Genomic DNA, 23,484 nt, shown 5'->3' with positions numbered 1-23,484 from the left:
ACAAGGTGAGTATGTACTCTGCCTTCAAGAGTAAATACAAATCCCAGTATCCACAAAGCGATCTACCTCTCATCTCTATGGAAAATGCCATCCCTTTCACTCAAAAAGTGATTGCGACTTAAGAATTGCCAGGTACCTATATCTTCAAGGGAGGAACTCCAAGAAAAAGCCCCCCTTGGAGATTACAGTATGATTGGGGAATTATGAAGATTCCCAGGCGTGCCAGGTAAAGACGGTGGGAGCACCGAACCCAAGTTTTATTGCCACCTTGGCAATCCCCACAGACTCCAACAATCGAAGCCTAAGGGCCCAAGGCTGTCCCCTATTGGACTTCAGCCTGGTTTTCCAGCACCAGCATGGAACACGGACAAAACGGACTCGGAGCACCCCGGCGAAATCACCGAGTGGCCCATAACTGCCGGACTACTGTGGTGCTTCATGAGGGACGACATATAACAAAACCCAGCTGCCGTTTCGACAACAAGTTCATATTGATCTTGGCTGACTCAGGACGTTCCCGTTGACTACCATTGGAAAACCCACTTTACACTCGCATCAACACTTCGCCTTCTCACCCTCTCAGACAAACACAGAATTACCGCCAAAATGGTCGCTGCCAAACCCAAAGACCTAAGCCAAAACCGAGCTCTCAAAATCGTCAAAAAGGCCTTTGATGAAGGCTACGCCGTCCCAGCCCTGTGCTGCTACAACGTCGAGTCCATCATAGCGGGCGTCCGTGCCGCCGAGGCCAAAAACTCCCCCGTCATAATCCAATTGTTTCCCTGGGCCGTAACATACGCCGACGGCCTGTTGGTCCACGCCGCCGCCGAGGCCGCCGACAACGCCAAGGTTCCTGTCGCAGTACACATGGACCACGCGCAAACACCCGAGATGGTCAAACGGGCCGCTGACCTCGGCGGTTTCGACGGCATCATGGTCGACATGTCGCACTACGAAAAGGAAGAGAACTTTGCCAAAACGCGCGAACTGGTCAAGTACTGCAACGACCGGGGCATTATCACGGAAGCCGAGCCAGGCCGCATCGAGGGCGGCGAAGACGGCGTCGGCGACACCGCGGACTTTGCGCTGCAAGGTCTGCTAACGTCCCCGGAACAAGCGGAGGAGTTTGTCTCGTTGGGCATCCACTGGCTCGCCCCGGCGTTCGGAAACGTCCACGGCAAGTACGGTCCCAAGGGTCCGCAATTGGACTATGACCGTCTGCGAGCCATCCAGAAACAGGTCGGCGACAGGGTGCAGCTGGTCCTGCACGGCGCGTCGGGACAGTGGTTCTTCGACGAATTATATGATAAAGTGATCTCGTGCGGTATGGCCAAGTGCAATATCAACGATGCTATGAATGATCATTTCATCAATGTCCTGAAGGAAAAGGCTGGTAAGGCGCCTCTGACGACGTTAATTGAGGAAGGCACCTTGGCCATGCAAAAGGCCATTGAGAGGCATATGGATTATATGGGCTCGACGGGTAAGGCTTGAAATGAGTAGGTAGTCATTAATCAAAATATTTTATGAGACCCAGAGCATTTAGGCGGCACGCATCATTGTAATCCTGGGTCGGCATTGTGAACTACAATAAACCGCGCGGTCATCACCATCATGCACGCTCAAATCAATTCTATACTTCCTGTATGTAATTTGCAGGAACACTCCTCGTCTCGCCGTTCTTCTCCACGTCGGCCCAACCATCTCCCGTGCCCAAACTTACCAGAATAAATTTCTCCCCTTCAGCCATATCAAACTCGGCATCACTCTGTGCCGTGTAAGGATACAAAGCCTCAACATATTTTAATTTCTTCGCCCCACGTTTCGGAGCCACAGCTGGACCCTGTTTCTTCTTGGTCGTAAAGTTCGACGACGCCAACGACGCACTCGAGTTGGAGTATAATGATGGCGGCCTTTCATGTGCAGGCGTACTTGCGGGTGTCGGCAACTCTTCAAGATATGCCGTCGGAACAAGACCTTCCTTGCCATTTCCGGTTTGAATTCTGGTCCATCCACCATCTGGACATAGTCAGTATCCGCAATGTCCCAAAAAGAGCTTCCACATACCGTCGGGTTCCAAGATCCTGACTTCGGCACCTTCCGACAGCGACACCTCACCATCGTCCCTTGCCTCGTAAGGATAAATCATCTTGCCTCTTGGCCCACTACTTCCATTCGACCCCAAATCAGGCGGCGCGCTCACATAAGCTGTCGGTGGCGGTGCGACAACTCTGTTTCTCCTTGCCCCAGCTGAGCCGGAATCTAAAGTCGACGCAAACGGAGACGTAGGAGCTGTCGACGATCCACCATCCTGGCCAGTCGATCTGACAATACCACCAGACACCGATCGTGTAGCACTTGCTGCATAGCCAGACGAGAGGCTGTTCATTGTATCCTGCCTGGTCAATGGTGGTTGTGAGCCCACACCGTTCGACGCTGGTGTCTCTACAGCCGTCAACGCAGCGGCTTGCCGTTCAGCTTTCAGCTTCTTCCTTTCTTCCTTGGTTTGCTCCCCAGGACAATCGGCCGGTACCTTCATATGACATTTGCTATGACAGGTAAAACCACAGTCTGTGCAGATGAATCCTTTTGCACTCAAACCCCATATACGATCGCCACAAAGATCGCAATTGGTCGGTATCTTAAATGTCTCGGACTTGAAGGCGTGACTTTTTCCGTACATGCTCAAGTCACCGACAACCGAGGTGATCGTGGAGGTTTCCACCTCCGCCGTCATTCTCTTGCGGTCAATTGCATGTAGCTCTTCTTGAACGGCAAATTGAGAAACCACACACAAGACTTCATCCCGCTTGTCTTTTCCTTGTCGGATATTCTGGCGAGCCTTCTTCACGTTCTCCAGGTCACGCTGCTTCTGCGCAGATTCGGTTTTGAGCTGACTGATGAGTGGTTTACTCTTCGAGAGAATGTTCCGTAGAAAGATCTTGGACGTTTCGTCCGTCATCATGTTGTCTGCATCTAGCCAAACTGGAGACGGCTCAAACACCATATTTGATGGCTCTTGCCACTGCACGGCATTATGGCGCACAAACATATTGCTGTCAAGGCTGGGATTGTTTCTGGGTATTTCCGATGATAGATGTGTCATATGTTCAATACTCCGTTTGAGCGTGTTCGTCTCGAGCGCTGCAGCGACCAACCACAACTGGTTCAACTTCGCAACCCGTGTCTCATTCAGATCCTGTAACGAGTCCAGCAGGTCCGGAATATACTCGTGATAATAGCATTCCTTCAGCTTGTTCGTTATATTGATCCCAATCAGATAGGTGTTTTTGGCGTTGTGCATTTCCGCCAGTTGCTGGCTGTAGGCGCTCTGGGCTTTCGATTTTTCGTACCCCGACTCGGTCTTCCTCCTCTTGTTCTCGACCTCTTGACATACTGTGTCATACTTTTGTTTTAGTTTCTTCAGTTCGGCGTAGGACGACTCGCGCTCTTTGACCAATTTATTGTTGTACTCTGCATGGGTCCTTCTCAACTCCTCCAGTTTCCTGGCATTGTAGTCCAGCGGTGTTGCAACTTGACTGATCAAGTCCTGCGAAAACTTGGAGTGTTCGTTGGCACGGGCTTCCAACGTCGAGAGTTGTGTTGTCCATGTGGTGAGGGATGCAGCTTCCAGAGACCCGGGCGTAAGAGCAGGATTGTCACCCACACTCAAGTTACTGGACCTCTTTGCTTTCTTATCATAATATTTCTTTGCCAAAGCCGTCAACTTTTGGCTGTATTCTTTCTCGATGGCCGATCGTTCTTGGTAGAATTCTTGGATTTCTGTGAGCCAGTTTATGCCGAGACCGACCTAGATGACAAGTCTTAGTAACAACGACGGGTTGGTGTGTCGCAGGGAATACTTACCCAGTTGTCGACAGGCTTGTAGCCGTCCTAAGACCGTATCAGCAACTTGTTCCGTCCGCATATGCGCACCCATGCCCACCTTGAGTTCGGCGCCAAAGCTGACGGTTGCGACCTGGGCCATTATGGATGTGGGGAGTCTGCCAGGCGCAACCGCGCATTACTCCATATTCTCAACAACAGTCCACAGCGACCAGGACGATTAACCGGTCTCCTCCAACTCGCAGGATGTTCGCAGCGTAGTTGAGTTGCAGGTCTCGTAGCTCACGTTGAGAATATGGTGGGGAACCTTGAGATAAATAGCCTGAGTGTAAGAGCGGGCGCGCCGGCGTCGGTCTTGGAGTTGGTAGACACTGAAGTTGAGCCTCGTGGCACGGGTAACTTCTGTCTTGGTTTAATTGCCCTGAAGGGTGTGGCTCAGGCACCAAACTGGAGTGCATGATAGGCGTTTGATTGTGGAACTGTAAAAGCAACCCCGCGCCGTGCGCCACGATTCTTTCTCCGAGAGATGTAAAGACCTATTTTTCTGAATTCACTGATCGCAGCCTGAATCGAGTAAACATCTATTCATTCCAACTGCCTCACCCAACAATAGGCCAACGGAAAGGCGGGATATCTTCATTGTTGTGTCGAATCTATTGTGCTAAGAGTCACAACATTTTCAGTCAATTGCTCTCTTTCATTTCAACCACACCACTCCTTCCATACTCGACTGAACCAAACACTCCCCTTGCGACTGTCATCTCACGCATTCCAGCAACCCTACCACGAAAACCCTCCCCTCTGTCATGTCTGAACCGACTTCTGGCCGCTCTCTCGCTGGTCGCATCTCCAAACCCGAAACGATGAACGCTCAGGCCGAGTCCTTCCAACCAAAATCCGGTACCTCATGGGCTGATGAGGTCTCATCCCCTGCTACTGAAGAACCCACTTCCGCCGCGAATTTGAACGCGACACCCGCGGAAGAGGCGTCTGCGCCAGTAGCACAGGTTGACGGAGCCACAGAGCCCTTCGGAGGATCACAACTACAAGAGCCTGAATATGATGTGAACGTCAAATTGGCGGACATGCAAGCTGATCCCAACAATCCCTTGTTTTCGGCTACGAGCTTCGAGCAGCTTGGCCTGTAAGGATTCTGTTTCGAGGTCAAATTCAAAGACTGACTTTACAGTGACGATAACATCCTCAAAGGTGTCATGAGCATGAACTTTCGCAGACCCTCCAAAGTCCAAGAAAAGACCCTCCCTCTTCTATTGATGAACCCCCCTCAAAACCTCATCGGTCAATCACAATCCGGTACTGGAAAGACGGCAGCCTTCGTGCTGAACATACTTCATCGCATTGACCTCAGCTCCGAACAATTGCAAAAGACCCCACAAGCTTTGGTTTTGGCACCCAGCAGAGAACTTGCTCGACAGATTGTGGGAGTGGTCAAGGTCATGGGCTCATTTGTCCCGGGACTCATTGTCGAAGCTGCTGTTCCTCAAGATGCCGCAGCTCGAAACAGAAAGATTGAGGCATCAGTTGTGGTGGGCACTCCTGGTACGGTCATGGACATGGTTCGTAGACGATCTATGGACATCAGAGGACTCAAAATTCTCGTCCTTGACGAAGCCGACAACATGCTTGATCAACAAGGTCTTGGTGACCAGTGTGTTCGTGTCAAAGGGTTGGTATCCTCACCCTTTCTCTGAGTTTGCTTACTGACTGCCATCAAGTATGCTGCCCAAGAACATCCAAATTGTCTTGTTCTCAGCCACGTTCCCCGACAACGTTGTCAAATACGCCAACAACTTCGCTCCCAACGCCAATCAAATGACCCTTCAACATCAAGACTTGACCGTGGAGGGCATCAAACAGATCTATTTAGACTGTGACAGTGACCAAGCCAAGTACGACATCTTGGTGAAACTGTATGGGTTATTGACCATTGGTTCCTCCATTATCTTTGTCAAGGTAAGCACACAGTCCGTCATCGAGGCGCATCAAGCCGCTAACCGTAATGTAGACCCGAGACACGGCACTTGCCATCGAACAGCGCATGACGGCAGAAGGTCACAAGGTCGTCTCCTTGACCGGTGGCTATGAAGGTGCTCAGAGAGATGTTATTATTGACTCCTTCCGTATGGGCCATGCCAAGGTCCTCATCACCACCAATGTCCTTGCTCGTGGGATCGACGTTCAGTCAGTGTCTATGGTCATCAACTACGACGTTCCAGACAAGTTCGTTGGTGGCGGCAAATTCGTTGCGGATCCCCAAACATATCTTCACCGTATCGGACGAACTGGACGATTCGGTCGCGTTGGCGTCGCTGTCACGTTCATCAGCAATCAAGGCGACTGGCTGAAGTTGATGGAGATCCAGAAATACTTCAACACACAGATGACCAAGGTCGCGACTGACGACTGGGATGAATTAGAGGAACAGGTAACGAAGATTATCAAGAGTTCAAGAGCAGGCAGCAACATGAAAGATGGTGCAAACATGCAAATGCAAATGTGAAGAAGACTGAAATGAGTGCGGTAGAGCACCGTTCTCCGAGACGGCACCATTCGGCGACAACATGCTGCAATGGGGATGGAGGCCTTCAGAGGCTCCAAAGCGACATGCTTTGATTGTGACAGAGCAGTAGAACATGGAAGGGATCGATACCCAAAATGGCATGCAGGGCTGAAATGCAGGAGTATTCAAAATCCACGAGTTTCACCAGTCGCAAGACTTTCCCAGCAATTCAGCGATCGCCTCGAGACCTTTTTGATCTTCCTGGTCGAATCCTTGTACATCTGCGCAGTCGATGTCGATGACACCTACAACCTGTTATGCGATCATCAGCGATCTAACCATTGGTATGGGACGAACAGATCGTGACAATTGGACCACCAAGACATACCTTCCCAGAACTTCGAAGAGGTACCACGATCTCGCTTCGACTATCGCTATCACAGGCAATGTGGCCTGGAAACTCCTCGACGTCTTTGACCAAGACAGTCCTACCTTCACCCTCTGCTGCGGCACCACATACACCCTTTCCTATCCGGATTGTCTGGCAGGCGACCTTCCCCATGAATGGACCCAGGATCAATTGCTTTCCTGGGTCGGAAGGATCAAGGACATAGAACCCACTCCAATTCACAGATGATGACGGTGCAGGAAGGGAGTGGTACATGTGCCATAGCAGCGAGGCAGCATTAGCTGTGTTCGCAACCCAATTCCGCTGGTCTTGGACAAGCGACGTCAATGACGAGAGTAGCTGTGCGTATGCTTCGGCTTTACTTAGTGAGGAAGAAAAGTTGGAAGCATCGGCGTGGACCTGGATTATCCAGACTTAGTGATGTCCAGTTTCTAGGATTCTGATATGTCCTTTGCTCACCATGATTTCTTTCTCGAAGGCGTGCTTGGCCAGAAATTTTCATGAACAAATCCACGAACAAGTTGATGAATAGTTGACACCCTCCCGTCCCGGACTGAGCGCCAGGCTCGTGTCAACCTTCGATAACACCCACACTTCAACGTATGAAACCCGCAGCCTTGCCCAATGTGCTGTTGTGTGTTCAATATGACGGACGGAGTAATAAAAGCATAAAGGAACTCGGTGTGGTTTGATCCGAGTCGGGTTCGGGTCATCTTTGACTTACGCTATACCGTAAATTGACTGGGTAACGAGGGACGAACGAAGCCTGATTTCGCCTTGTGGAGAGTGCTGGCCTTGAGATAAACGATTCGCTGCATTCCCATGTGCTCGGGCAACCATGAGGGGCATCCCATATCAAGCGACACCTCCCACTGACCAGGCAAGGCCTCTCGGTCTCATCCTCGCTTCTATCTCCTAGACCGAGCGCAAGATCTTCCCTTCTCGCAGTATCTAATCGCACAGAGATGACTCAAGCGTTGACTCACTGATTGACTATCGACGCCACGGCCCCAACGACTAATTTGACTGCAGAGTCATACTTGCGGTAAGGCTTCGAAACCGAAACCGAAGAACAAGCCACCACCACCACCACCATCAAAGGTCCACGCGGCTTCCTGTCTGGCATCAGGCGGCCACATATATATAAGGCCACCACAAAACAAGGCTATATTCACCAAGCAATCATCAGCACAATCGCAGTCCACAGACATCATTGAAGATGTCGTGTCCCGACTGTTTCCGCGGCGCCGAGCATTCCCACACTCAACCCAAAGGCACCATCGAAACCATTCACGGCATAAGAACATACATCGCCGGAGGCAGCGACCCATCCCGCTCAAAATCAGCAATCATATACCTCCCCGACGCCTTCTCCCTCAAACTCGTCAACAACAAGTTGCTCGCCGACGAATATGCCACCCAGACAGGCTGCACAGTCTACATTCCCGACGTGATCCGCAACGGCGGCATGGATCCCAGCCTCATGCCAAAAATGGAGATGGTCATGCTTCTCAACCCAACCTGGACTATAGGCGGTGTCTTCACCAAGATCTACACCACGCTCACACTCCTCCCGACAATCATCCCCTTCGTGCTCCTCGGCAAGCCTGAGAACGTCTATCCCCAAATCCTGGACTACGCGCGCGCCGTCAAAAAGGATTTGCCGGCAGGCGGGAAACTCGGCGTCGCGGGATTCTGCTGGGGCGCGTGGCCCTCGACAAAACTCTGCGTCGAGACCGCTACCCCTGGTGGCACCGAGCGTCTGATCGACGCCCAATTCAATGGCCATCCAAGCTATATCGTCAAAACACCGGATATGGTGATCGATGCGATCAAGAAATTCAAGGTTCCCTACTCAGTCGCCGTGGCCGAGGAGGATATGCAATTCAACAAGGCCGAGGCTGAGAAAGTGGAGGCGCGGCTTCGCGATGATATTGGTGCGAGTGGTGGGGAGGGAGGATATGTGTATGAATTCAAGGTTTATAAAGGGTGTAAACATGGGTTTTGTGTGCGGGCGCCGTTGGGCAAGACGAAGAAGGAGCACGATGGTGAGAATGAGGATGGGTACCATGGGAGTTTGAGGCAGGCTGTTGAGTGGTGGAATACACACCTGAACTGAATTAAATTGAGTTGAAGCATTGCCACTGCAAGTGCTTGGGGAAATTGAGATAAATTTCGGGACAACTACAAGTATCATTTCGAAGACTAGGCTCATGCATGACAGGGTGACATAAACTTGTGAAGGGACAAGGTATATATACCACGTACACCAGTAGTGTACGTGAGATCATGTCATCATTATACTCAGCACCTCATCCCGGCCATGAAGTTTGCCCAGCAATGCAACAACAAGTCATAAAGGCATCATATATACAACCGCACAAGCATGCACATCCATCTCCAATGAAACGCCCCGCTGGCAAGAAAATCACGCCAACTCAGCAGCAACTTGATCATACCATTTCCCATGAGCCTTCAAGTCGACTGCGCGAATCCTTCCAAGACCATCAACCAAGCGATTGACCTCTTCCAGAAGTTCAGGCATGCCCGCTCTGGCCAGGACCTCAGCCGCACCGGTCGTAGTCCGCACTCTCTCAGCAGTGCCGGAAGCAGACAATCTGGCAAAGACGTGCTCTCGCAAGGATTTCAGCAAGAAGCCGGCAATCTGCTCCGTGAAGACATCTCCTGTCTCGTCGTCCCCGGCTTCTGACGGCGTATATTCTGATGAACTGTGAATGGCGTCTTGGTGGTCTTGTTCAGCTGTCTCTGCGTTTCTCGCCGCATCAACGGCAGCAGGCAGGACGCGACTGACGAAGTTGGACAAACCTTCCTTGGTCGACTCAGGCATCATGTGCGACGATTCGACCAGAGACACAATCCGATTGACGTCGGTGCTCAGAAGGTCCAACGACATCAGCCTTTCGGCATCTTTGGTCCACAATGACTCTCGATTCCGCCTGAGCCGAATCTTGGTCGTCAGAAGAACAGAAGATGTAGCAACCATGTGGAACGCGCGAGCCCTAAACTTGAGCAGGCGGACGTAGTCCATCTGCAAAGTCTCTGGTAGATTACGATAGGATAGATGGGTGTTCCGCAGCACGAGATCTGTCAATGCTCGGGCATATATGGCACCGGCGCTGGTGTTTGGAGCCACAGCGACCTTTGCAGCAGACCACCATTGCTTCGTCCGTCCAAGTACATGTACACCTTCTCGGAGATCTTTTTCAAATGATGTGATCTCATGTTCGTGACCGCGCTCCAGAACGGACTCTGCAGCCAGCCTGAACTGAAAATTGATGTGGTCTAGAGTCATGAGGTCGATGATGTTGATAAGGTCAAATAGGCGATCAATTGTATCGCTGGTAGTGTCGGTCGCAAAGGCCCTGACAATTTCGTCACGACCGGGCGAACACAGTTGTGCAATCATTCCCGAAATGGTTTCGAAGAAATAAGTATATGAAAACATGCCATTTCGACATTGTTGGTTGATCAGGGCGGTATCCAGAAAGCCGTCGATTCTGTCGTAAAGAGGATGTCTTCGGCTTATAAGTTTCATGAGTTTCTCCCGAATCAAGACCGCCATTGCATGAGTCCAGGTCGCAGCGGCATCACTGCTGCCATCTTGCATGCTAGCACGCATGCTTGTGCGGAGGGTGTTCATCAGATCCTTCCGCGCATCAGTCCACGGTCGTTGATTTACCTCAAAGCTGCCGTTGATGAGGATCTCGTGAGCGATTTCACGGTTTGACGGCAGGACTGTCATGATCTGGCCCAGATTGTTGGCGAATGCCGAAGTCTTCAGATCCCTTTCACGTTGATACGGTTGCGGAGTAGCCGGAGGTGTCAAGGGCGCTGCGTTGAGCGTCGAATGGTTCTCATTCACTGGGGTAGAAGCACGAGGAATCTGTTCCACGGTCTTTTGACTCTGCTCGGCAGCGCGCTGTTTCCGAGCCTTCCTTACAGCAAGCCTCACCTTTGAGAGAGCTTGGTCCGGTCCAGCGAGTCTCTTCAGCCGCGCTAGCAATTTGATCTGCTCTTGTCGGACGGCATCAAGGTAATCTTGCGCGACGCGGCCCTCGTGATCATCTTTGGTCGCTTGAAGTATCAAGTCAAGATTGACGAAAGAGCCGATCAAGGTATCAACGAGGACCGATAGATCTTGACTCTTCCAAGCATGGAATGTGACGGAGAAGTCGTTGTAGGAGAAGCACAAAGCATCATTGCTTGCCGGCAAGCCATCCCGAGGAGAGGTCGCAATCGTAGTCATGATATGTGCTTCGAAACAGTCGATGAGGGCTTGAGCTTTTGCCATCAGCTCCTGCTCTTGAGGTTCATTTCCACCATGGCTGAAAGCTTGCACGGGGTGCGATAGAACCAGATATGCACTCAGGAAGACACGAATGGCTGTCGAGTCGTCTGAGCCATCCTCAAAAACTCCAAGTTGTTTCAGAAGTCGCAAGGTGACGGCAGTGGTACGCTCGATGGAGAGCAGCCCGGTCAACTCTTCAAAAGAAATCGCCCGGGCACGGGCGAGGTTCAGCCCCAGCGCACGAAAGTCGGTCCTGACTTTGCTGCTGTGGTATCTCCTCCATGATCGTTGAATGACCTTTACGGCATAGACGCGATCAATCTCCGTTAATACTGAGGGAGCCACCTTCTTTTCCTCAACAGCAGCAAGCGAAGACAACCTCGGCCTTCGCATACCTTGTTGATATATGGACTTCCTGCGTGCCGCCTCGGTGAACTTCTCTGCCATCTCGTCCTTGAGTCTGGCCAACTCTGCAGCCTTTTTCTCTTTGACCTCTTCTGCGACCTTCTTCGCACGGCGAACCTCCTCCTCGCATCGAGCAGTAATGTCGGCCAGCATTTTCTCCCGAGCTGCTTGCGCGGCCAAAGCCTTCTCTTCGCTATACGACACTCCCCGAGCGGCTTTGGCAGCAGCAGCTCTCAATCTGACTTGTTCGGCATGCGCCGCTCTGTCAGCGAGACGTGCTTTTCGGCTCTCAATGATCGAGGCGCGTCGAAGATGTTGTGCGATGTGTGTGCTGTGTGGACCGCCATGGCTGGACCGTGTGGAGGAATGAGACTGTATAGAGGATATAGAACTTCGACGGGAGGAATTGGCAGAGGTCTTTCTTCGCGCACTCGATTTGCGGTAGAAACGAGCTGCAAGTCGAGGTGGTGGTTCAGGCAGGTCTGCGTCGCTGTGCAGGCCGAAGTCCATTTCGATGTCTTGAGGTTCTGAAGTTCTTGGTTCCATTTTTCTTCTTGTAAATGCGTATGAGGGAATGATGCGGAGGACGACTTCGGACAAAGTCTAAGCCATCGAGTATAGTAATCCTGGTTGATGGGGGCAAATGTCTGGAATAGAAGCGAATGGCAAAGAAGAGAGTTGGTGGCTGGCCTTGTTTTGATGCTGCTTATAGGCGGGGGTCCGGTGGCGCTGAAGGCGAGGTGCTCTCTGCGAATGCAACTGACGACAACCCAGTACAAACGAGAAGGGAAAGGGAGTGTAGAGACAGACTGGTGTCGAGAAGAGAAGGTTCAATTGTAGGATAGGATAGGATGGAGATTGAAAAGGCAGGCGGGAGAGTGGGAGGCTGGGACGAGGATCTGAGATTGGAGATCTGAGCCGGAGAAGCAGTGACGATGCACCACCACCACCTAACTTTACCTGGAAGGGACTAACTTTATGGGTATTGGCCGTAGGTATGGGCGTCTTTTGGTACCGGCTCGAACCCCCATAAGCGAAAAGGAACGAGAAGATCCCAGAGAACCCTTATCCCAGCCTGATGGCTCCGGAGCCAGGCCCGGAACCAAGGCCTTGCAAGGACTGCGCACGACCTCTATATGATCCCAGCGTCCGTCGCATGGGCCGGAAAGTGTAACAGCGGGAACTTTCCTGGAGTCCTTGGCTCTCTTGCGTGCTCCCGTCTTTCCCTTCAGAGTCTTCAGACACATGGTTGAGGCTCTATATTGCCGCCGCTGATGTAACTATCACGGGAAAGGAACCGAATTGAGGCTGGAAGAGACTTCATGAGGCTTTACCACGTGTACACGACCCGAAACTTGGGGCACCGGATGGTCAAATACACTCTGCTCGCCTCTTTTTGCCTCATCACCTCGTGGGAAGAAAATCTGCGCGCTGAACCTTCGGAACCGTGATGCGACCAGTCACGAGGACTCTGAAACGGAGACAGCGCTGTCTGTGTGTGAGGGAGGGAAAGTCGCACAGCATTTCATGTCTCAGCACTTGACTCACGGCTCGTTCACACAGCGCCTTGGATCCGGCTGTCAGAGGAAGTCATCACCGCATCACTGGTCCCGGCGTGGCGCTTTGATGGTACAGGTGGTACGAATATTGGTCTCAATGCCAGCTACACGGACTTCATAGCGAACTGATCATGGACTTGGTATCTTGACAGCCTTTGGCAGATACGCACGCCCACGCGCACTGTGCTGTGAGCAATGGAACGTCAAAGATTAAAAGTGAGTCAATGAGGCAGGCTGGTGGTATTCATCCCTGGGCTGTGAAGACGTCGAAATCGACGCTGTAACGACCATGGCTCGTCAGCACCGACAACATGTCAATTTCTATCTTCGTCTATGATCTCAGAATGCATTTTTGACGTGGTCACACAAAGTCAACTCAGGTACTTGAGACATCGTGCTAACCCAGCCCTCCCAGCCTCATTCATGTCGTGTCATCGTCACAAATTGTACAGTAACAACCAGAACTCCTGCCGTAAATACGCCTGCTCAAACCGGACATGTAGTGCAAATGCAGCAGGGTATAAGCCATTTTCAACCCCATTAAGAATTTGCAGTAGGCCACTAGCAGAAGAAATCACGTAAAGTCGACGGTGTTTCCTGCTCTGCCCTCCCTCGCGAGACGTGCCTGCGCTCTTTCGGCTCTCCTCCTGCGGCGGTTGTTGGCATACTCTGTCGCGCCGCTCGTTTCGGTACCAGGCGAGGTAACGCCACTGCCAGCAGGCCCAAGGTTGCTCATCGAAGCTGGAATCGGGGGAGGTATCGGAACATGGTAAGTCTGACCCGTACGTGGATCGATCCCTTGCGTACCAGGCGTAGGTGGTGTAGGATATGGCGGATTCGTGCTGGGGCCTGCATGCGCAACATGCTCAGAATATGTCGAACCCGCCGCTGCAGCTTGATTGTCAGCGGCTTGCTGAGCCTCCATGGCTTCAGTGCGCCTCCAGCGTCGGTCAGCGCTCGGTCCAGCTCCCAGCGCATCACCCTCACTACTGCTGAAGCTTGAGTTTCGCCGCCTCCTGGATGCCGAGGCTGCCCGCTCTCTTCGTTTGGCTTCACGTTGTGCCGCAGCCTCTTCCTCTGTCAACCGTCGCAAAGTGACATGGCGCCCGTCATTGTGCATCTTAACCTTGAGGCTCACAGGTGGGGATTCCAGAGACTCGGTGTTCCTGCCATCTTGGCGCCTGCGGGAATGCTCTCCTACTGCGGCGCCTATTGCTGCACCTGCCAGACCAGCTGCTGCTTCGTCACGCAGATGATGTCTGTGTCTTTGACGACCTGATGTGGTGGTGTACATTTCGCTGCCCGACGACTCCTGATGCAGAGGTGGCACCGGAGGGACGTCAGTCGGCATCGCTGTAGGAGGACCGGGAGTATTGATGACGGGGTCATGTCCCACTGGCCTAATTCTGTTTCTGTCCGCCAGAGCACTTGCTGCTGCGGCACCGACTCCTGCCACCGGCAATGCGCCACTACCTCCTGGCCGAACATTGCTCTCGAGGTCGCTGGTGAGGTCGGATGCAGACTGACTGCCCATGCGGTTGTGACGCTGCCGCCGAGGTGGATTGACCCCATCCCCAGTATAGCCTTGGGCTCCGTTGATTCGAGAAATTCTTTCGTCTTCTATCCTCTGATCCTGTCTCCGTTGCTTTCGATTCTTGAACAGTTGCCGGACAGCAAAAACTGCTCCACCAGTGGCCAGAGCGTCCCGGAAGGTGTGGGTTCCTCTATCGCGCCTTGAAGGAGAGGCTGAAGCAAATGAGTCGGAGTAGGAGTAATTCGAGTCAGAATGCCTCCTCCCGGATCCAGGTGTCAACGGTGGCTGGGCGAGAGGATGAGTTGGCCGCACATATCCAGGACTGCCACCAGCTGGTGTCGTCGGACGTACAGGTGGTCGCCCTTCCTCGATTCGCGACATCGAGTCTGTTGTGGTCACGGACTGATTACCTCCCAGAGCGGGTCGTGGTGGCCGGTACGGACCAGTATCCGATCCATCTTCTCGTCTTGCTTTGCGGCCAAAGAGCTTTTGCGCTGCTGCTACTGTTCCTCCTATGGCGGCCACTTGCATGAGACGGTGCCCCAAGCCACCTTGCCGTCTCTCGTTGATCTTCTCGTTTTCTTCAGAGTAATACGATGTTCCGCTTTCTGTGCCAGTGACATGTGGGCGCTCACGGCGTCCAGAAGATCGTCTCGAGAAAAGTGCCGCCAATCCAGCGCCAGCTGCTCCAGCAGCTGCAAGCGTGCCGACCCCACCAGACTTCCTGCGACGATTGGGTCGAGACACCACTTCTTCACTATAACAACTTCCACCATCATTATCATATTGTGCTCTCCGTCGCTCCGCCAGCCATTCTAGGATGAAATATAGCACAACCAAAGCAAAAACAAACAACGTGTAAAGGACGAAAAGAAGTAGAGGTGAACCGTACACGGTGAGACCCAAGGCAACCTGAGTGATTCCCAGCAGAGCAATGGCTCGTCCTAGCCAGTGATGCAGCATAGCACTTACGGGGATGTGAAGTCGTCTTTGTCGTTTCTCCTTCCTGTGCACCATGCATCCACCGATGACCTGCACCCAGATCAAGACATAGATCGCCAGACCAATACCATGATGTGGATTCGTCAAGCTCCTCTTTTGGCCAACTGCCATAAAGCCCAGTATAATTACGACTGTGCTCAGTAGAAGTGTGAGGATCTGTAGCCATATGTGCATTCGTAGAGCTAATCGTGGTTGTCGACCGTAGAATCGCATCAACAATATCGCAAGTGGAATTATGCCGAGGAATGTAATGGCAGCGATGATCCCGTGAGCTTCGACCAGAGAGTGGTAGCCGCTCATTGTGAAAAATCGGTTTCCCATGCCTGTGCGTTATGAGTAACTGTATAGTAGCGATTTCTTGATTTCTCTTACCATTGTATCTCATTGTCGCAAAGTTCATGCCTACCAGATTTGGCAGTAGGAAGTCATCTCTGGTTGAGTCCCAAGTTCCATCACCGACATGCATTGTATCCGAGCTATATGAGCTGGTCCCAGGCGGAGCGAGGGACGGCGAGGGCGACATGGCCTGTGTGAGTGGACGGACCCTTCCCTTGTGGAGGTTGTCCTCCGAGCTTCAAGAGGAATGGACCATCCAAGATAAGATGTGGACTACTCAGTCTCTTTCTCGAGTTTAGGTCTTTTGTATACAAGATCGTGGTATATGATCTTGGAGCGACGGTGGAATCCTGGTTGTGTCGGAGGAGATAGATAGGTATGGATCTTTTTGTTTACTCGAGTTCGCAAGCGGGGTAAAGTACCTTAAGGTGTTGGTTGGTAGGCGAGCGACAGAAGGAAGCTGCACAACTGGAATGCTTCTTCGGTGTGCTAGACGGGCGCAGGTCAAAGAGTCTCTAGGGTACAGTATTCAGCGTAGTTGTAAATGTAGATAATGAGCAAGGACTTTCTGCGACTTGTCGGTGACTGCCTGCAGGTGCCAAACTTAGAAAGCAGGTTTGGGCCTCAATCGGCGCTGGCTTCGGCCAAGAAACGACCTTGTGGTTGTGAACGGCAACCAACCCGCTACGCCTCGCATCACCAATCACAACTCTCGATTGCTATGAGAGAATACCTTTAACATCTGATGAGATCGACATTTTGATATATCAGTACACGACCAGGCCTTTTGGTAACGTTCTCACCACAAGCGTTCTCTGAATGGGTTGCCCTCCTGGATCCCATTACGACCATGATCAATGACGCTGAGAAGCGGACGGCCATTCTCAAGGTGGTGTCAAGGTACGAATTTTTGTGTGCGAGATGAGCGATCAAAATTGCTGATACCCAGACAGACTTCTTGGATGGATCTAGTATGATAACGTGAATACCATCTGGACACTTGACGCTGATCTCAGTGCAGTGCTATAGCTTGGAGCGCGTCCTTCTATCCTCAACCATGGTTGAACTGGAACCGCAAGTCGACATTGGGCCTCACCATCGACTTCCCCTTGCTAAACGTCGTGGGCTTTCTGTGTTACAGCGTGTCTACCTGCAGCTTCATGTATTCACCCACCATTCGGAGTCAATATGCTGCTAGACATCCGGTGTCTCCCGAGCCCACGGTTCAGTTCAACGACGTTGCTTTCGGTGTTCATGCCGTGGTCCTGGTGGCATTGACTTACTCACAATTTTTCCCGTGGCTCTGGCGATTTAAGGTCTCACCTCGTCAGAAAGCCAGCAAGCCGGTGTTGGGCGTCGTTTGGGGTAGTATACTCGCGGTTTTGGTCGTTACAGCGATAGTGCTCCGTCGTTCAGGCTGGCAATCCCAAGGACCCCAAGATTGGGCTTGGATCGATGTGGTGAGCTTTTCCCTTACCTCCGCAGAAGCTGTGGTTCAGCATCGCTCATTTTCCAAATAGCTCTACACCTTGGGCTATGTGAAACTCATTTGTACCTTTGTCAAGTACATTCCTCAAGTGATACTCAATTTCAACCGCAAGTCAACCGTAGGTTGGAGCATTGAGCAGATCTTGTGTGATATTACGGGTGGTGTCCTGTCTCTGATCCAGCTCGTCATTGATGCCAGTTTCCAGGGCGACTGGAGTGGCATTACCGGAAATTCATTGAAGTTGGGTCTTTCGAACATCAGCATTGCATTCGATATCATATTCATTGTCCAACACTTCATCCTCTACCGTGGCCAGGATGATCTGACCATCAAGGAGGATGACAACCTGGAGCAGCCTCTGCTCGACCCATGATGGGTGCGCGGATGCTTTCGACCCAGGACCGACCATAGCATCAGGCGCATTCCCCGGAGTCAAGTTGGAAGCACGTACGTTACAAGTGGTGACCTCTGAGATCTCAACATCAACATTCGATACGAATGATTTCGCTATTTCTGATGATCCAAAGACAGAGCATACGCTCCATGGGAATTGCAATGCCCGCTCCCAATGTGTGTGTCCCCTACTGCATGCAGGATTGGCAGGACTGTGTAACTGGAGATGTCAACTTCACCTTTTGCCAGGAATAGGCAGCCATCTTCCTGATGAGAAATGATGGGCATTCCTCACACCTCCCAGCACCGGTTTTGGTGTCCTAAGTCACCATGCACTCCACAATTTCAAGGGCATTCAAGGGAGGAGGTGGTCACTGGTCAGTACGTCAATGTTGCAAGCACGACAAGCTTCGCTGCCAGGGCAGGTATATCAGGTGTCTCCCGGACTGGCTTGACACCGCCCACCGGCCACCACATAGGCGAGCCGGAGGCACTTGCATCTTCATTGGCGATGATCATTGATGCGAACTCTAGCGGGGTCATGATCGCGATGGCCGTGGAGAACGTTACTTGCTCGACCCACTTGCAAAAAGTAACTTTTATCAATTTGTGAGACTGGGGTGGTCTGACTTGTATTGTGAGCCGCGAAATATGCATGTACCAGGTCGCACAAGAGGGCGAGCAGCTTGCCGGCTTTGGCGTTGGGCCGGCTGCATGTACAGTACTGTATCACGGCCTCCTTGTGGAAATCCCTTGGGGTGATCGCCATTTGCAGTGAGGGTCAGAAATGCGCCATGCTCCATGTTTCATGGGGTGCAGTCGACATATCTCTTCGCTGCCTACATGTATCTGAACATGAAGCACCTTGTGTCCAAGTACCACTAATACTGGGGTACATCTACGCCCATGCTGTCCGATGACCTTGCGGCAACTTCCATGCACATTAAAGCATTGCACGGACGGCCTAGACTCCGGGTGACTCAACGCCTCAATGGAGGCTTGTCGCGGACGTGGAGGGTATTGTACCGAATCCCAATTACCCAACGGCCAACTAGTGATGGCGCCTTCATGCTTTCTGCCGTCTAAATTGACACTGAACTATACCTGGTTACTATTGTGGAGGCTGAATCACATTATTGCTCCCGAAAGCGAGAAGCTGCAGAACGGGAAGATCTAAGAGAAGTGTGTGGCTCCATTTGAGGCTCCCACGCAGTCTGCGGCCGACGTTTGTACACAGCAAATCATGTATGTACGTGCAGTATACCACGTCCAACGTGTCAGATTCTCATCTTCCTTGCATGACCGACTGGGTAACTAGGTAGTCTCCAGAAGGGAGCCGACCTGGTGGACCTTTGCAAAAGTATTGTCAAGGTTGGTTACGGTACTGTCCACGATAAAGGAATTACAGTCGGTGAACGGCGTCGTGGTTGAACATTTGACGGTTGAGGCACCTATCCACCGCTCCCGTCCAGCAAATGGCAGGCCAGATAGAGGTTGCTCAAGGGTTCGTCTCAGGTTGTCAGGGATGCGCCCAGTTAACCAGAGTAGGTAGTCGGGGCTTGTGCTGCGGCAATTTTCGACGAGTTTCTTGGGCTTGAATTCCCATGGATCGCTTGCTTTTGTAGCTTCTCTTCGAAAGGTAGTGCCCAGCCGTGCTAGATGAAGTAGTCTGTTCGTTGCGATCAATGCAATCTTGCAAAAATACTAACAACAGTAGGAGGAAGGGGGAGCACGCTGGAGGTGCGGTTGTTGTCTCTGCTGCAGTAACTATTTTAACTATAGCAAAAAGCACAGCTGCAGCTACAGTACAGCTTTAGGCAGCAGGAATGAAGAAAGCTACCCCGCGCTTGCCGGTGACTTACGTAGATTCGCATCGTTCACGTTTTGACTTCTTTCGTTTTTCGTTCATTCATTCATCATTCTCGTCCCCTCCATCATCCCATCGACTTCATGCATCATGCCTCTCGACAAGCTACAGAGGAACGAATCACTCCGAACATCAATCATGCACTGCCTCGCTGTTCGTTGCATGGCATCTCTACATATGCAGCTAGTCCAAGAGCCTCAATCGCAAGCGTCGAAGCCATGCATTGATCAACGCCCGAGTCCGATGGGCCCTACATACGCCCACACGCCCACACGCCCACCCTCACTCCGTCTTCCCGTGCCCGACCCCTCTTAGCGTCGAATCCTCAAGCACAGTACCACCGCCGACTCGACTCCTCCCTGGCTGAACAAGCCTCAACACAGCAGGAGGCTTTTTCCTAGCCGCAGAAACAAAGCCCTTCTACAAGTCTAGACTCGAAGCGACCCAGAATAGTTGACCACCCCCCAGCCCAGCCATCAGAATCAGTCATCCAATCGTCCTGGTCAATGTACAATCTACTCGGATGCAGAGACACCTGGCTGATTTTATTATTCATAGCCCAGACCTGCTGACCGTCTTTGCTGCTGTCTGTTCGACTACCCTTTCAAAGGAAGATCCTTGTAAAAAGTCCTACCGTGTTGACGTCCATTCCAACTCCTCCCAACCACTACAGAACGGGAGTCATACGCGAACTCGACAACGGCCAGTGCCTCTCGCGACTTAATTGTGTGGCAGTGCTTTGTCAGACCCTTTTTCGAAGGCTTCAGTAATCTCTCCTTCATTCCCATGGTGATGTGGCCTTTGAGGCTGGACACAAGCCACGTCTCTGTCCCGTCCATTCCGACATCAGCCTCGCGGCACGTCTTCAAGTTTCAAGATCAGCAACCCCAACCTTGATCATCCGTGCAACCTGCACCCCGGACACAGACATTCTCTTGTGACGGTTCCCGGCTCCTTCGGTCGGCTGACAGCGTTATTATACGGCTTTGGAGCCTCATCAGGTTGCCCAAACCCCTCTTCGCTTTCCAAGGATTGCAGACAACGAGTAACTCCTCACTGGTACGCGAACACTCTCTGTTTCTCTTCCATTCCTGTCTACAACCTCCTCTGGGGTCTATTTTGATTTGTGGTGGTTCCCATGTACCTTTCCGGTGACGGTCTCAGCTCGCCTGGATCCAGTAAGCGGGGCCCTGGCAACGGTCGGAGAAGGCCTGGAACGTCCACGGACCACTCGGATTTGAGCCGCTAGCAAATGTCCCTTGCTTTATGCTTCGTCTCCTGTCTTTGAGGCTGCTTTGCCCATGTTGCATTGCGTTGCCATCATGATCAATGTACTCGACATCTGTGCCAAGTTGCGCGTCAGAAGTTGTTTTGTTCTTGTCTCTCTCTTCGACGTCCTTCTGGAAGGAAATACTGACATGGCCGATCAACTAGATACCGAGCTAGTACCAGTCAACGTCTCAACGTCTCGTCGTACTGGGAGTCTCCATAGCGGCTTGACCTAATAACATCGCTTCCTCTGCCATGTGATCCTCCCAGTCACCCATGTCCAACAATTATCAGGATCACTTTTTCGATCTGGAGAGAGATATCATCGCACCCAACAGGTCGCCGCTTTTGGAGGAAGCAAGACCGGTGCTCACGCCTTGTGACAGTCCTCCGCCGCTGGTCCCTGTATATCCGTCATCGGATTCTTCTGACCTGGAGGACGTCGGGGAATTCCGCCCACCGAGACGGAAAATCCGAAAGGGTCGAACAAACGCTTCCTTGAGTGACGGCGTGCTGATTCGCTCAATAGCTCCTAACCAGGTCGATGTTGCTGCGGACGCAGAAAGACATGCCTTAGCATCGGCCAGTCAATCTGAGGCAGACGTGGAGGAGGAGGAGGACTTGGGTGTGGAGGACGACGAGGATATCGAGCCTGAGTCAGCATCAGTTCGAATGTTGCTCGACAACGAATTCGTCCGCCATGCAGCCGTGAAGGCGCCGGATGGGGCCGATGCCATTGCGACTGCTCCATCGGACATTATCAATGACAAGGACGGCGATTTCCCAATGATTTACTCCCCTGAAAGCGTGCCTGTTATCAACGAGGTCAATGGCACGACAGTTGGTCATCGCATCTTGACGGAGCACAGCTGCTCGAAACACGATGGATGCTTTACGCCCCCCAAGCACAAGGCCGCCATGGCAAGCTGTTGGGACACAGCTCCTCCTTCGAGAGAGACTTCGAGGGAGGCTTCGACGTTCGGCCACGGTCTTCGACTGCAGCTCGATACCAATCAAGACCGTATTGCATCCCTTCTAACGTCTCCGATACTGGGAAAGTTCACCATAACCCCTTATGATCCTGATCCAGACATGGTCTTGCCTGCTATGCAGCTGTCGCCTTCACCTTCCTCGCCAGCTGCATCGCCACGACAGAAGCAGACACTACCCTCTCTAAGAACAACCCTGGGAGGGTATCCAACGAGCTCGACAGGCTTCCCCGGCTTGTCTCCTGTTCTTACACAACATTCACCACCCCACTCGCATCAATTCGGCCCGACACTATCCTTCCCCCCTTCGACACATACCGGCATGTCTCCTCCACCACGAAATATGTGGCGTACAACGACTGTCGACAGTTCTATATCCACATCTTCCGAATGTACACCCGCCAGTTCTGCGGCTGCCTCCACGCCCGCCTCATCTATCCTCGCACCATCTCCGGCAGCATCCTCAAACCCACATCCTTTGACACCTTTGCCGGAGGAAGAGACGTCCTCTTTACAATTGCAAGAATTTCGACATGAAATCAAACAGCTCTCGAAGAGACCAACAACACTTTCGGAATCAAGTCCCGAATCTGACCTTGATCCACTGGGGAACGAAGCGTCGAATTCGACCCGCTCCTTCGCGGACGGAATGTATAGATGTACCTATGAAGGATGCAACGCCGCGTCCTTTCAAACACAGTACCTACTGAACAGTCACATGAACGTACACTCAGAAATGAGGACGCATTTCTGTCCGGTCGCAGGATGTCCGCGTGGTCCAGGAGGTCAAGGCTTCAAGAGGAAGAACGAAATGATTAGGTAAAGAGCTCCGAAGAACAACGTGATTCTCAACTAATTCAATTGCAGACACGGCTTAGTCCATACCTCTCCTGGTTACATCTGTCCATTCTGCGCAGACCAACAGCATAGATATCCCCGCCCGGACAATCTGCAACGTCACGTACGAGCCCACCATAAAGATCGAGATCGCGACGATCCTCGATTGCGCCAGATACTCAATCAACGTCTGGAAAGTGGGAGTCGAACCGCCAGACGACGGATTCGGACATGAAATCAAGGTCTTCCGCAATTTCTGCCATGGACCATCAGGACTTTTGCGGATACGCACCATCCATCATGCTCTGGAGATGTTTCAGCAAATTGCTTGATGTGTCTCTGGAATGTTTTCTCCCAAGTTCGATTCTTGTACAGCATTCTTCTTTTGGCTTCTCTGACATGGACTGGACAAAGACAAAGTCCATGTCCATGTCCATGGACACATTTATTATGAAGACCGAGCAGCCTCGGCAAGCTTTTCGATAAACTTTCAACCCAGGGTTCAATCCTCATTATTTACGACGTGACGACTTATTGACGCCAAACATGCCCATTACGTTTTCATATCTCCGAACGACTGGATATTCGTCTGGTTGCGATATATACACATATGTGAGAGGCAAGGAACGAGTGGTAAGAAGACTTGCGTCAGACATGCTCGCGCAAGGAAGATACCCGACAAGCCTCTTTCCAGAAAAAGTGGCACTTCGTTTGACAGG

The 23,484-nt window shown here is 51.9% G+C and overlaps 9 protein-coding genes across 9 annotated transcripts; 5 read left to right on the top strand and 4 right to left on the bottom strand.

Annotated features, from left to right (window-relative positions):
- Nucleotides 1-354: 354 nt before the first annotated feature.
- Nucleotides 355-1,545, top strand: EDD37DRAFT_625550 (tagatose 1,6-diphosphate aldolase). The gene has a single exon (XM_062816245.1). The coding sequence runs from the start codon at nt 607-609 to the stop codon at nt 1,492-1,494; it is 888 nt and encodes a 295-aa protein (XP_062671665.1). The 5' UTR covers nt 355-606; the 3' UTR covers nt 1,495-1,545.
- A 321-nt stretch (nt 1,546-1,866) lies between these two features.
- EDD37DRAFT_317816 (uncharacterized protein) lies at nt 1,867-3,559 on the bottom strand. The gene has a single exon (XM_062811409.1). The coding sequence runs from the start codon at nt 3,302-3,304 to the stop codon at nt 2,030-2,032; it is 1,275 nt and encodes a 424-aa protein (XP_062671664.1). The 5' UTR covers nt 3,305-3,559; the 3' UTR covers nt 1,867-2,029.
- A 793-nt stretch (nt 3,560-4,352) lies between these two features.
- On the top strand, nt 4,353-6,513 carry EDD37DRAFT_317631 (ATP-dependent RNA helicase DBP5). The gene is made up of 4 exons (XM_062811405.1): nt 4,353-4,990; nt 5,036-5,533; nt 5,583-5,820; nt 5,873-6,513. Exons 1-4 carry the CDS (start codon nt 4,653-4,655, stop codon nt 6,365-6,367), a joined length of 1,569 nt encoding a protein of 522 aa, XP_062671663.1. The 5' UTR covers nt 4,353-4,652; the 3' UTR covers nt 6,368-6,513.
- On the bottom strand, nt 6,468-7,616 carry EDD37DRAFT_317627 (GAF domain-containing protein). The gene is made up of 3 exons (XM_062811404.1): nt 7,236-7,616; nt 6,756-7,175; nt 6,468-6,679 (listed from the first exon to the last, which is right to left on the bottom strand). The coding sequence occupies exons 1-3, from the start codon at nt 7,236-7,238 to the stop codon at nt 6,569-6,571; spliced, it is 534 nt and encodes a 177-aa protein (XP_062671662.1). The 5' UTR covers nt 7,239-7,616; the 3' UTR covers nt 6,468-6,568.
- EDD37DRAFT_317694 (uncharacterized protein) lies at nt 7,501-9,050 on the top strand. Its single transcript, XM_062811406.1, has one exon. The coding sequence runs from the start codon at nt 7,996-7,998 to the stop codon at nt 8,893-8,895; it is 900 nt and encodes a 299-aa protein (XP_062671661.1). The 5' UTR covers nt 7,501-7,995; the 3' UTR covers nt 8,896-9,050.
- A 47-nt stretch (nt 9,051-9,097) lies between these two features.
- On the bottom strand, nt 9,098-12,252 carry EDD37DRAFT_317805 (T-complex protein 11-domain-containing protein). The gene has a single exon (XM_062811408.1). The coding sequence runs from the start codon at nt 12,034-12,036 to the stop codon at nt 9,205-9,207; it is 2,832 nt and encodes a 943-aa protein (XP_062671660.1). The 5' UTR covers nt 12,037-12,252; the 3' UTR covers nt 9,098-9,204.
- Nucleotides 12,253-13,623: 1,371 nt separating this feature from the next.
- On the bottom strand, nt 13,624-16,108 carry EDD37DRAFT_656859 (uncharacterized protein; the record flags this gene model as incomplete). Its single annotated transcript, XM_062818859.1, has 2 exons — nt 13,624-15,908; nt 15,958-16,108. 2 exons carry the CDS (start codon nt 16,106-16,108, stop codon nt 13,624-13,626), a joined length of 2,436 nt encoding a protein of 811 aa, XP_062671659.1.
- Nucleotides 16,109-16,519: 411 nt separating this feature from the next.
- Nucleotides 16,520-17,932, top strand: EDD37DRAFT_317700 (PQ loop repeat-domain-containing protein). Its single transcript, XM_062811407.1, has 4 exons — nt 16,520-16,821; nt 16,875-16,892; nt 16,938-17,381; nt 17,442-17,932. The coding sequence occupies exons 2-4, from the start codon at nt 16,884-16,886 to the stop codon at nt 17,781-17,783; spliced, it is 795 nt and encodes a 264-aa protein (XP_062671658.1). The 5' UTR covers nt 16,520-16,821; nt 16,875-16,883; the 3' UTR covers nt 17,784-17,932.
- A 2,930-nt stretch (nt 17,933-20,862) lies between these two features.
- Nucleotides 20,863-22,876, top strand: EDD37DRAFT_317462 (uncharacterized protein). The gene has a single exon (XM_062811402.1). It carries the CDS (start codon nt 21,216-21,218, stop codon nt 22,749-22,751), a length of 1,536 nt encoding a protein of 511 aa, XP_062671657.1. The 5' UTR covers nt 20,863-21,215; the 3' UTR covers nt 22,752-22,876.
- The last annotated feature ends 608 nt before the right edge of the window (nt 22,877-23,484 follow it).

This window comes from Exophiala viscosa (genome assembly GCF_022695815.1).
Source record: "Exophiala viscosa unplaced genomic scaffold EDD37scaffold_3, whole genome shotgun sequence".
NCBI lineage: Eukaryota > Fungi > Ascomycota > Eurotiomycetes > Chaetothyriales > Herpotrichiellaceae > Exophiala > Exophiala viscosa.
The sequence above is the reverse complement of the archived record's forward strand: the minus strand, read 5'-3'. Positions and strand labels throughout refer to the sequence as shown.